This window comes from Dromiciops gliroides, chromosome X (assembly GCF_019393635.1).
Source record: "Dromiciops gliroides isolate mDroGli1 chromosome X, mDroGli1.pri, whole genome shotgun sequence".
NCBI lineage: Eukaryota > Metazoa > Chordata > Mammalia > Microbiotheria > Microbiotheriidae > Dromiciops > Dromiciops gliroides.
This window is the reverse complement of record NC_057867.1, coordinates 24677039-24689389: the sequence shown is the minus strand read 5'-3', so window position 1 is coordinate 24689389 and position 12351 is coordinate 24677039. Positions and strand designations below refer to the sequence as shown.

The 12351-nt window shown below is 39.4% G+C and overlaps 1 protein-coding gene across 1 annotated transcript in view; it reads left to right on the top strand.

Annotated features, from left to right (window-relative positions):
- The window catches only part of AMMECR1 (AMMECR nuclear protein 1), a 126706-nt gene that overhangs the window by 44741 nt on the left and 69614 nt on the right, over positions 1-12351 (top strand). The window contains exon 2 of the mRNA XM_043974867.1: positions 10107-10217. Within this exon, the coding sequence (XP_043830802.1) occupies positions 10107-10217 (111 nt within the window). The remainder of the gene's footprint in view (positions 1-10106; positions 10218-12351) is intronic.

Here is a 12351-nt window from a genome sequence, read left to right as displayed (position 1 = left end):
GAAAACTTGTTGCAAAGATTTTTCCCCTGGTTACCCACAATTTTTGCTGCATTGATTTTGTTTGTGCAAAAAACCTCTTAATATTATATAGTCAGAATTGTCCATTTTTACTTTCTCTTATTCTCTCTATCCCTTGTTTGGTCTCAAATTTCCCCTCTCCATAAATCTGACAGGCAATTTCTTCCTTGCTCCTCTAATTTATTATGTCATTCTTTAGGTCTAAGTCAGGTATCTGTTTGGAGCTTATCTTGATACATGGTGTGAGACCTTGGTCTAGACCTAGTATCTACCTGATTGCTTTCCAGTTTTCACAACTTGAATAGCGAGTTCTTACCCCATTAGTTGAGATCTTTGGGTTTGTCAAACACTGGGCTACTGTGCTTGTTTGACTACTTTCTTTTATTTAAAAAAATGTTTTTATTGAATTTGTTTTTATATTGCCTTGATTTCCCCACTGCCCCTCCCTTAACCTTCTCAGAGTCATTTCTCATAACAGAGGATTTTTTGAAGAAAAAGGAAAAGGAAAAAAAAGATTTTTGTATCCTGTCACTTTGAGGAAGGAATAAAGAAATTCCACTAGATTATTGCAATAAATATCTTGGAATTAGCATGTCAAGTAACCTTGGAATACTTTTGTAAATAGAACTGGAAAACAGTTTTTTCCAAATTCAAAAGAATCATAGATTTAGACCTCTTATTAGAGGTCTAGTCTAATAATTTTAGAGATAATGCGGCTGACAGACATAAGTGACTTGCCCATATTCATACAACTAGTAAACTAGCAAAGCTTGGATTCGAACTCTTACTACTTTTACTCCAGATCTAGAATACTTTCTACCATATCATACATGGTACCTTTGAGTTTTTGTTTTCTAACTTCTTCCTAAATATGAATCTTGTTTGTGTCATACACGGAGGAAAAAGATAAAATAACATATATGTTTGTGAGGAGCTTTAAAATGAATGGCATAGATAAACCTGTCGTGAATTATGTCATACACATCTTATATCTTTGGTTTTGAACAAAATTCATTTTCTTTGAAATCTAAGTTTTAAAAGGACCATAAAAGGGCTGTCATAAATATTTTTGTTTGTATAAGTCCTTTAACTTTTTTGTTTTTATCTCTTTTTGGATACTGACCTAGTAAATGGTATTATTAGGTCAAAGTATGCATGTTTTATGGCCCTTTGGCCGTACCAACCATCTTTTTAAGTAACAAATGTCTAGTCTGTAGCACAAGAGAGAGTTTTCACACTGGAAATTTCTTAAACCAGTGAAATGCTATCTGTAATAACAACAGCAGCAAAATTAAAGTTAAAATAAGTTGGGCGGGGGGCAGGTAGGAAGCAAACCAAATCTTTTTGACCAGATTAGAAAATTGTTCTTTATATTTTTGTTGTTTCCAACTCTTTGTGACTCCATTTGGGGTTTTCTTGGCAGAGATACTGGAGTGGTTTGTCATTTCCTTCTCCAGCTTCTTTGACATATGAGGAAACTGAGGCAAACAGGGTGAAGTGACTTGCCCAGGGTCACACAGCTAGTAAATGTCTGAGGCCAGATTTGAATTTAGGAAGATGAGTCTTCACGACTCCAGGCCCAGTGCTCTATCTGCTGTGCCACCTAGCTGCCCCAGAGAATATATTACAAAGGAGTAATTACCAAAACTATGTAAATGAAAGAAAATTTGATCAGTGGCATGGACTAAATAAGCAAGACCCAGAAACAGATACACATAGCAGTCTAATGTTTATTTCAGTTCAGCGCCTGTACCACTGGGGAAGGACCTCAAGAAAGCAAATGCCATTTCATTACTCCATTTAGAGGTGGAACTTCCCCTAATAAAGAGGGACTTACTTATTCTTCTATTATCTGCCTGGGTTGGACCTACCTGGGACTCTTCAGTTCAGTGGGCAATAATTTAAGGAGGACACCAGCTATGAAGAAGAGAGCAACAAGAAAGGCCTCAAACTCAGATTATATTGAGAACTAGTGGGAGGAACTGGGGGTGTTTATCTTGGAGAAGACTTGGGAGGAGGCCTGGAGTAATGCTAATCACATTCTGATACTAGAATGGCTCTCCTGTGAGAAGGGACTTCAATTTAGTCTGTTTGCCCCTAGAGGGCAAGAAGAGAAAATTGCAGAAATGAATTACAAAAAACCTACAAAATTACAAATTACAAAAAGGCAAATTTGGTGTAAGGAGAAACTTCAAACTAGTAAATGCTAAGCAAAAGGGGAATAGGTGGCTTTGGGAGAGGTAAAGGGTTTCCCCTCCTTGGAACTCTTCAGAGAAAGGTTAGATCTCACTTAGTGGATATGTTGTGGAAGGAATTTTTACTCAGATATGGACTGAAATCAATGACTGTAGTAGTCCCTTCTGACTTTGAAATTCTGTGATATTTTCTTTAGCAACTGTAACAGTTGTTACAGAAATAACCAGAAAATATTCTGGCAAATAATAGGTTTAGATTGACATTTTGTAATACCAAGGGTTCTTAAACCTCTTTGTGTGTGTGTGTGTGTGTGTGTGTGTGTGTGTGTCATAGACACCTTTGGAGGTCTCTCTGGTGAAGCCTATGGACCCCTTCTCAAAATAATGTTTTGAAATGCATATAATACATAGAATTACAAAGGAAACCAATTATGTAAAAAGCAGTTATAATTTATATCTTTTTAAAAAACCACGCTTATAGGTTCTAGGTAAAGAACCCTTGTCTTACTCCATATACTAGAATAAATTTCAAATGTAACGTAACAATGCAACATCTTTAAAATTATAGCGTAATGGAAGGTTATAGCTTTTATAGCTATGCATGGGGGAAGTGTAACCATTTATAGGAAAGAAGAGTTCATAAAGGACAAACCAGACCATCTCACTTGTATACATTTTCAAAGCTTTTGAATAAATAAAACATACACCACAACCAGAAGATTGTTGTTGGGGGAAAAAACAATCTTTATCTTACGTGTATCTGATAAAAATCTCACATCCAAAATCCTTAGGAAATTTATACAAATGGATAAGATGAAATGTGATTCTTTCCCTAATGGACAAGTCACCAAGGAATGAGCCCCTTTCAAAAGAAATACAAACTTAATTCCCTTAGAAAGTTTAATATCATCAGTAGACAATAGCTCACATTTAAATAACAGGTTACGGCTTGTAAAACATATTACGTATATATCCTTATTTGATCCACTGCACACTTTAAATGTTGGTTTTCCCTTGGGCTCTTCAAGTTAGGAAAGGGAAAACTCATTTTGGAGGGGCAGTGGGAGGACAAGTATGATCATTCATAGCTGGTGGAACATTGAATTAGTTCAACAGTTCTGGAAACAAATTTGGAATTATGCAAGCAAAGTTTTGGAATTGTTTATTCCTTTTGACCTAGAGAGTCTTATTACTACCAGGAATATACCCTAAGGAGGCTATTGACAGTGAGAAAAGAATGATATACTCATAAATATTCCTAGTAGCATCATGTGTGACATAAAACTAGAAAGAAGATGTGTCCAACAATTGGGGAGGTGTAATGGTGACTTATAGAATAGTACTGTGTCATGAGAAATGATGAAAATGAACAATTCAGAGAGAAAGGAGATTTATATGGAATCACATCAAGTGAGGAAAGCCAGAGCAATATGCACAGTCACCACGATACCCTCACAGCTGGCCACCCCGAGAGGCAGCAGAGCTGCCCAACACTGTTAAAGGTAAAAATCCAGTACAGCCTTCCTTCTGTTACCTCTCACTAAGTTGCATTTTCTTTAAGGAAATGCATTCCATAGGGGCCTTTGTTTGGGTCTTTGGGTAGACAAGAATAAAAATATTTTAATAGATTGAAATGTAGAAGGAGCGTGTCTCAGGCCTGAGCAAATACATAGAAACAAGGGGACAAAACTGGGAAAGAGCTAAGATCCATTTGATCTAGACTAGAAAGCCAAGTATGTGGAGGGAAGCAGTAGGAAATATGCTTGGAAAGACACATTATACTATTCTTCAAGGCCTTCAGTGCCAGGGTAAGGATTCATTGCTTATATAGTATGGAGTCACTGGAAGTTTTTTAGTTTTGTGATTAATATGGTTAAACCTGTGTATCAGGAAGATCAATATGGTAGCTGAAGGAGGAGGGCTTGGGGTGGAGAGATGGAATAGTCTAGGTGAGAGTTGTTGAGGACCTGCAGTAGAATAGTTCCTGTGGAAGAGGAGGGGAGAGATGAGATACAAGAGCTTTTGTAGAGGTAGACTCACTAGGACTGAGCATGAAGGGTGAAGGAGAGGGATTTACAAGAATAAATGACTCTGGGGGCAGTTAGGTGGCGCAGTGGATAGAGCACCAGCCCTGGATTCAGGAGTACCTGAGTTCAAATCCAGCCTCAGACACTTGACACTTACTAGCTGTGTGACCCTGGGCAAGTCACTTAACCCCAATTGCCTCACTAAAAAAAAAAAAAAAGAATAAATGACTCTGAGCTTTGGAGACTGAATGATCAGTATGACGTTCTCCTTTGATTCAGTAATGTAGATTACCAAACAGTTATTCAGCGCCTCTTGTGTACTACTACAGTGGCAGGTGCTAGAGAGGGCAAGAGCAAAATGAACTAGACCTTGCCCTCAAGGACCTTACATTCTACAAGGGGGACAGAACACACACACAAATAAGTTTAGTCCACTGAAGATAGAGCAGGCTTTGAGTGAAGGTTTGGTGGAAGGCCTGGTGCCTGAGCTAAGCCTTTAAGGAAGGAAAGATCCTGAGAGGTGGAGGACAGAAAGACACACCAGGCCATAAAGGTTGGCTTTTGAGAATGTAGGCATGTGAAAAATGGAATTTTGAGTTTAAAAACCAGTAGTCTAATTTACTAGCAAGGTGGAGTGTGAAAGGGAGTAGTATGAAATCAGGCCCAAAAGGGAAGAGGAGCCAGATTTGTGTTTTATCTCATAAGTAATGGAAAGCCACTGAAGATTTTGGAGAAAGGGAGGATATAGTCAGAATTGTGGCTCAGGAAGATTACCTTGACAGCTCTGTGGAGGATGAGTTGGAGAGAGGGAAGACTAGAAATAGGAAATCCAGTTAGGAGTCTCTCAAAAGAAATGGGGAAGTTTGAAGGAGGGAAAAGTTTTAGAAGGGAATATACATTCAGTTTTGGCATGTTTGAGGTTCACATAAATGTGAACATTTACAGAAAGGGATTTATAGATATGGGATTAAAATTCAGGGAGGAGATTGAGAGGTGATGGATATATTTATGAGTGCATAGATAAGATCATCAAAGGCAGAAGTATAGAAAAAAAAGAGAGACATTGGCAGGCGGGAGTGGGGCACAGGGGAAGAGAAAAGAAGGTGAAATATGATCCAGTGCAGTCTGACAAGTACGAGCACCAGAGAGAGCAGTGGCCAAAAGGAGATGGTCATTAGTGTTGTCTGCTGCAGAAAGGGTAGAGGAAAATAAGGAGTGAATAAAGGCTTGGGAATGAAGAAGTTCTGGAAGTCTAAGTAAGTCATTTTGAAGAAAACTGTCACTAGATTGTTGTTGTGGAGGCCAGATTGCAAGGGATTGGGGCGAGGAAGTGGATTCACTTAATGTCGACCAAGTTGTTGGAAATTTACTGAAGGGAAGAAAAAAAAGACAAGATGATGGTTTGGAGAAGTGACAGGGCCAAGGGAAGTCCCATCTCTGCCCCTTCCCTGGATTTCTGCTGTTGTATTTTGAGCTGCCTACTGGATAGCTTCATTTGGCTATCCTGTCTGCATTCCATGCTTAACACCAAAAGTGAACTCATGATCTTTCCCCTAAACTGACAGTTCTTCCAACATTCCTTATTTCTAGTGAGGGTACCATCATCCACCTAATTACTGATGTTCATAACCTTAGAGTGATCCTAGATTCTTAGCTCACACTCACCTTCCCTGTCTTATCAGTTGACAAAGGCTGTGGAGTCTACCTCTCATCTCTCCACTCATACTTTCATCACTATTTTTCAGACTCTCATTACATTTTGCCTGTATGATTGTGATAACTTGCTAATTGGTCTCCCTGACTTGAGTCACTCACTTCATGCCTTTGTCAGAAATCTTCATTGACTCTCTTGCTCACTAAGTAAAATAGAAATGCGTTCTACAGTAGAAATGTCAGCCTGAATGTTCCCTAAGGCATCTTAACTCCACAGGTCCCAAACAATGTGTTCTCTTCTCTCCTCCTACACCATTTCCCACCTTGTAAAAACCAGCCAACCAACCCCAAATCTCAGCCTCCCTCCTAACTTCCCTTTTTTTGTCAAGGGCACCACCAGGTTTGATCCCAGACTCCCCGCTCATACTTTTGTCTTCTAGTTGTTTCTATCTGTAGCCCCTGCACCCGGCCCCTTCCTATCTGTTCTCCACACAGCTGCCAGAGTAACCTTCTTAAAGCACAAATGTGCCTATTATCTCCCTGGTATCAAATATAAATTCTTCTGTTTGGCATTTAAAGACCTTCATGTTCTGGCTCTATTTTTCCTTTACAGGCTGATGACACGTTATTCCTTGACATTCCTCACACACAGCATTCTGCATTATGTCTTCTTGCCTTTGCAAGGAGGCTGCCCTTCATGCTTGCCATAGGCTTCCTCCTCACCTCTGTCTCTTAAAAATCCCGGGTGCCCTTAGGGCTCAGCTCCGGAGTCACCACCTAAGCTCTTTCCTCACCACCTTCCCTAGCTGACTCAGCCCCACCCCCACCCCCATCACCTTCTGGTCACTTTGTCTTTTATCTGTGCTCATCTGTGTCCATGTTGTTGCCCTAGATGGAACTCAAGTTCCTTGGAGGCATGGGCCATATCTTTTTTGTCTTGGTATGCATTTGGTGCTTTAAAAATACTTGTTGATTGACTAAGAGCAGGGACCGATTCACTTGTGTCTTTGTACCCATAGTGCTGAGCACAGTGTCTGGCACACGGGAGGCCCATCATAAATATTTGTTGAACTGAATTGAAGCATTCAGACATACAGGACCCTCTACAATCCACCCTCTGTTCAACCTGTCCAGTCTCCATATGCCTTTTTCCATATTCCCTCTTCCAGGCTGTTGAACGACTTGACGCTGCCTCTTCCTTCATGTCCTGCCCTCTCCCATCGCATATTTTTCTTGGTCATTTTTCAGATGTCATTATACGTTTGGCTTTCTGTAAAAGGCGTGCCCATTGTCGTCGTCTTGGGGGGTGGGGTGCACTCTATCCTGCTGTTAATAACTTTACTTTTTAGACCTCAATATAATTTTTATGTATGGAGTGATTGAAATGTACTCTGGGTTTCTAAAAAGCTATTTCTTGACAGATCATAGTATTAGTGCTATGAAGGATGGTGGTAGGCTCATTTCTAGAGTGCAGAAGCGTGCTTTATATTCCATACAACCTTAAGAACATTACAGACATGAAATATAAGAAGCAGACCAACTTCAGTATCATTTCTTTTTAAATTTCCTAAAAGTTGTAGAGATTAAAATAACAAAGTTGTTTCTGAATAGACCTCTTCTTTCCATGTTAACAACTGAGATTAAATAATTAATGCATTTCATATTTGTAAAACTTTTTTGTGTATATATATATATATATATATATATATATATATATATATACACACACAATACCCTCAGTCATGTGTGAAGTTTATTGAGAAATATTACATTCCTAGTCACTAATTGGTAGGTTGAAATAATGAGGTAAACAAGTTTTCAGGGAACATGTATAATCTATTTTTTAAAAATTCTCAAAGACTTTAACATTGCTTTCATGTAAATTGACCTGCTAATAATGTATATCTATGATGTGGTCATGAAAATAGATTTCTGGAAGAACTTGTACTTGGAGATAATTTGTTAACATGTTACATAGGACATGTGCTTGTAATAACAAGATGGCATGGGGCAGCTAGGTGGTGCAGTGGATAGAGCACCGGCCCTGGAGTCAGGAGGACTTGAGTTCAAATCCAGCCTCAGACACTTAACACTTACTAGCTGTGTGACCCTGGGCAAGTCACTTAACCCCAACTGCCTCACTTTAAAAAAAATAAAATAAATAATAACAAGATGGCATTTTCAAAAAGCTGCCTTAATTCTATACTTCCATTCATTTAGACTAACCCTATTTAGTCTGAATTTATAAGGTTTTATTCAACCTGTTCATTTATTAGCCCTAGCCTATATTATGGTGTACCGAAGGATGAGGAAACAGAGAAGGGGCACAGGCTGGAAAAGATTAAGATAAAAGATTTTCGAGCTAGAAGGGAGGTAGAGATCACCTGGTCCATGCCCCTCATATTACAGAAGAGGAAACTGAGGCCCACAGAGATGAAATGTCCAGGATAAATTCGATGGGTGTGAGGTTTTGCCAGATCATACCTCTGTCTTCTTTCCAAGCTCTTTTAAAGACTTAACTTTTTCCATGAAACTTTCCAAGGTTTACCCACTTAGTTTTAGTCATTTCCCTTATTCCAACAGTCTCAAAGCACATGTGTACACAAACCCGCCCATATTCAGGAAGGAAACTTTCAAACGGCCCCATCACTGTGCAGAGCAGAAAGTAGATCGTGCCTGTCCAAATGCAGAGAAAAATCTTAAAAGAAACCCAAATACAATGCAATGTCTTTAAAAAAATCTCTTGAATGTAAAGTCATATTCATGTAGTACTATCATTTCAATTGATTTTATGGTTTTTAATTACTGCTAAACAGCACTTTAAAATTGGGGTTTTAAAGAAATTTACAACTTTGAACTTGTTAAATGTGTTTGATTTTTGCTGATATCTTTTTTTTAAAGCCATGAACCAAGCTTTTTTTTCTCCTCCATGGTTGCATTTGTCAGTTTATAGATAGATGGGCTGTTTCTATATATGGGACTTTACATACACCTCCCCTTAATCTGCACATTTGTGTAGCTCTGCACAAAACCATGATAACCCTGCCTGATTCCTGGGTGGGAGTGGTAGGTAGAAATGAGAATCAATTGGTTGGTGTTATTAAATGCCTCATACGGTATTTTTTGTTCATAAGTATATACATTTATATACATAAGTATATACATTTATATACATAAGTATATACATTTATAACCTATTAGATCAATCCTTGGGGGCCAGGGCCTAAATAGTAACTTATGACCTTGAGATAAGGAAGTGAGTGGGTGTCAGTATCTCAGAGCAAGGATAGGTGGCCAGTGTCGCTTGGTTCTAAGGTGCTATGCCATCGCTCAGCCTATGGAAGTGGACTTAAGGTCAGTCTACCAGGGACAGATGCTAAGAAAAATAGGAGAATAAGAGTCTAGGGAGAGAAACCTATATTGGACTCAACATGATGGAGTAGGTCTGGTCTCTGAGAGTGGAACTTTGGGAGGCCTAGTCGTCTGCTCCCAGGGCCAACAGGGCCCAGTGCTGGCTTGAGGCCATCCACTATTATCTGGGTAATAGAGTTTTGCTTGAGATGGGGATTGTTTCATTCTTTGTATTGATATCCTTAATGCCTCACATGGTTCTTGGTGCATTGTAGTTGTTCAGTCAATGCTGATTAATTGCTGATTCATAGTAGAATATGGGAGACAGAAGAGCTTGCTTCTAGCTTTATCTTTTTCTATTTCTAGCATTGAGATCTCTGGATAAAGGACACCTAAGGCTTTAAGCCTAAAGAGAAAAGATCTGGGATTCCAGCTAAGAAAGAGTTTCAGTAGGCCACTAGAGATGGGAAGCAGGCAGTCTTCTAGGTTCATGGCCACCAATCTCAAGTGAATTATTAGTAGTCTGTAAGTACAGTGAGCTGCCTGCAGAGGTGGTATCAGCTCCCTCAGCTCTGGTGGCCTTTGGACTAAAGCTGGATAACCACTCATTATGGAGGTGATTGCTGTTGAACTATGGGTGGAAACAGCTGTGCCCCCCCCCCAAGTCTCTTCCAGCTCAGAGTCTGATCTTTTGGTTTCAGTACATCACTTCGTTAAGGTTCCTGAGGACACTGCGACACAATTTTTCTGAGCCCGCATGTGAAACTTATGTGACAGTAGGAATCAGGAGTTGGATGCAGGAAATATTTGCAAAGTCAAATTGAATACTTCCATAAGCTGTATTTTCTGTTTCTCATCACAGCCCGCTGTTTGTTACGTGGAAGATTGGTCGAGATAAACGATTACGTGGATGCATAGGTACTTTTTCTGCCATGAACCTGCATTCAGGACTCAGGGAGTACACACTTACCAGGTAAAAATCCCTTTTTTAAAAATAATTGCTTCTATGTTTAAAAAAAAGTGAATCTGATACTTTGTAACTGGTCAAAGTTCTTAAGTCAATTTTCTTCGGAAAATACTCAGTGGCTACTATGTGCAAAAGGCATTGCATGAAACTTGGAGCTGCTGTACATGGAGATAAAGGCATGTTCAAATGGCTGTGATACAAGGTAGAATGGCAAAGTGTAGTAAACGTTGTACAAACAGAATGTGATGGGAGGGAGGCCAGAAATGGGGGAGATGACTTCCAGCCAAGGTGAGTGCCAGAGTCAAACTTTGTCTAACCCTTTCACCACCTGCCTTATCTTTAGAGGGATAGATGACTATTGGTTCACATTGTCTAAATTGTTGTGATACTGTAATCCCATTTGCTCTGGCAAATGGTACTTCTTAATGGGCCCTTTTTGTTGGTTTTATTTTCATGAGCAACTTGGATTCAATATTTAACTTGAGAACTGAGGACTGAATGTTCCTGAGTTCTCAAAATTTATTGCCTTCAATAACAAACATTCTCACCTCTTCCCTATTAGACTTTTCAATTCGGTTGCTGTTAATTTCATCTCCTAAGATTGGGTTCTCTACTTTGTGGCTACTTTTGAAGTTGCAGGGTAAACCTCTGGACTAGGGAAGGAAATGGTTCCAAAGACTGGCAGCGGGATCCTTCACACCCAGCACCCAGAGTTCATTGCAGCTTAATATCTTTTGTTTCATCTAAACACAATAACAGACTCCTGAGTGCTTCATTCAAGTTGTGAAAAGGCTCTCGTCTCTGAAAAGCTATCCGCTATGACATCGGATTTTTTTGTTCTGTTTGGATTTCGAGCAAATCATGTTCCAAAATTATTTCAAAAGAAGAAAATTCCTTAAATAAGCAAGAAGTAAAAGAATTTCCTGTTATTTTTCACATCCTACAGCGATTAATATGCACATTTTTTTTAAAAGACCAGTGACTCCCTCTGTGTAGAATGAGCTTGTGCTGAGGCTACTCCCTCTACCAATGTAAATCTGCACCTGCTCTGTAGCTTAGTGTTAGGATGTAAGTGACCAGTCAAGGTCACACAGTTAGTACGTGTCCTGATTTCTGAAGCCGGCTCTCTGGCCATTAGGGTACTGGTTGTGGCACTTAGTGTGAATCACTTAGTGTGGCTCTGCCTCAGATGTTCCATCTGTCCTCTGCATTTAATAAGAAGATAAATGAAGTGGAGGTCATGTGGGCCAATGGATCAGTACACTGGACTTGGAGTCAGAGGACCTGACTTTGAATCCTGTCACTTCTACTTGCTCCCTGAATGATCATGGGCAAAATACTCAACCTCTTGGGGCCGCGGTTTCCCCATCTTTAAAATGAAGGGGTTGGACTAAATGATGTCATAGACGTCATTCAGTTTTAAATCTATAAGCCTTTGAAATGCTGTATGGAAAAATTCCCTTGGAGCTTTTTGGAGAAAGGCCCTGTATAGTAGTGGCCTTATGCTGGCAAATACAGCAGTCCTCTCCAGTTTTAAGGCCTAACCATGATACCCCAAACTATTGGTTGTCTCTGGCCAAAAGCACATTTTAAACATATTAATTATTTGTTGCTTAGATTCTTGTAATTCTTGAACAGTAGCTTCACCTTTTTTTCCTATTCTATTCTGTCACTCACTTGATTCATTAATATTCAAGGATATAATTGTTATATTTGTGTTGCCCTCAAATTCTGTTGTATTACTTTAAAAAAACCCTATTACTACATCCCTGCAGTGTGTTTGGTTTGCTGTGATCTAATTCTAGCCCTCTCCCACAGATATAATGCCCAATCCCTCCCTTTCCCTGTGCCCAAATTCTTTGATTCTGCTTTTGTTGTACAAACTGTGGCCTCTAACTTCAACTCTGGTTTTCCATGGACCGAGTTTCCCCAGACAATGGAATCCAGTGACAAAATGAATTCAAAACCAGAATTAAGTCAACGTTCAAAAACAGTGAAACTCTAATGAAAGAATACTTCATGTGTTTAAGGAATGTTTGGGGCCATAAACAACTTGGGGGATTTCCTACTAATCAGCCTTTGGCTTGCATACCCCCTACCCAGGGTGTCTCCTGGGAATATCAGAATATAGCTCAAGTTT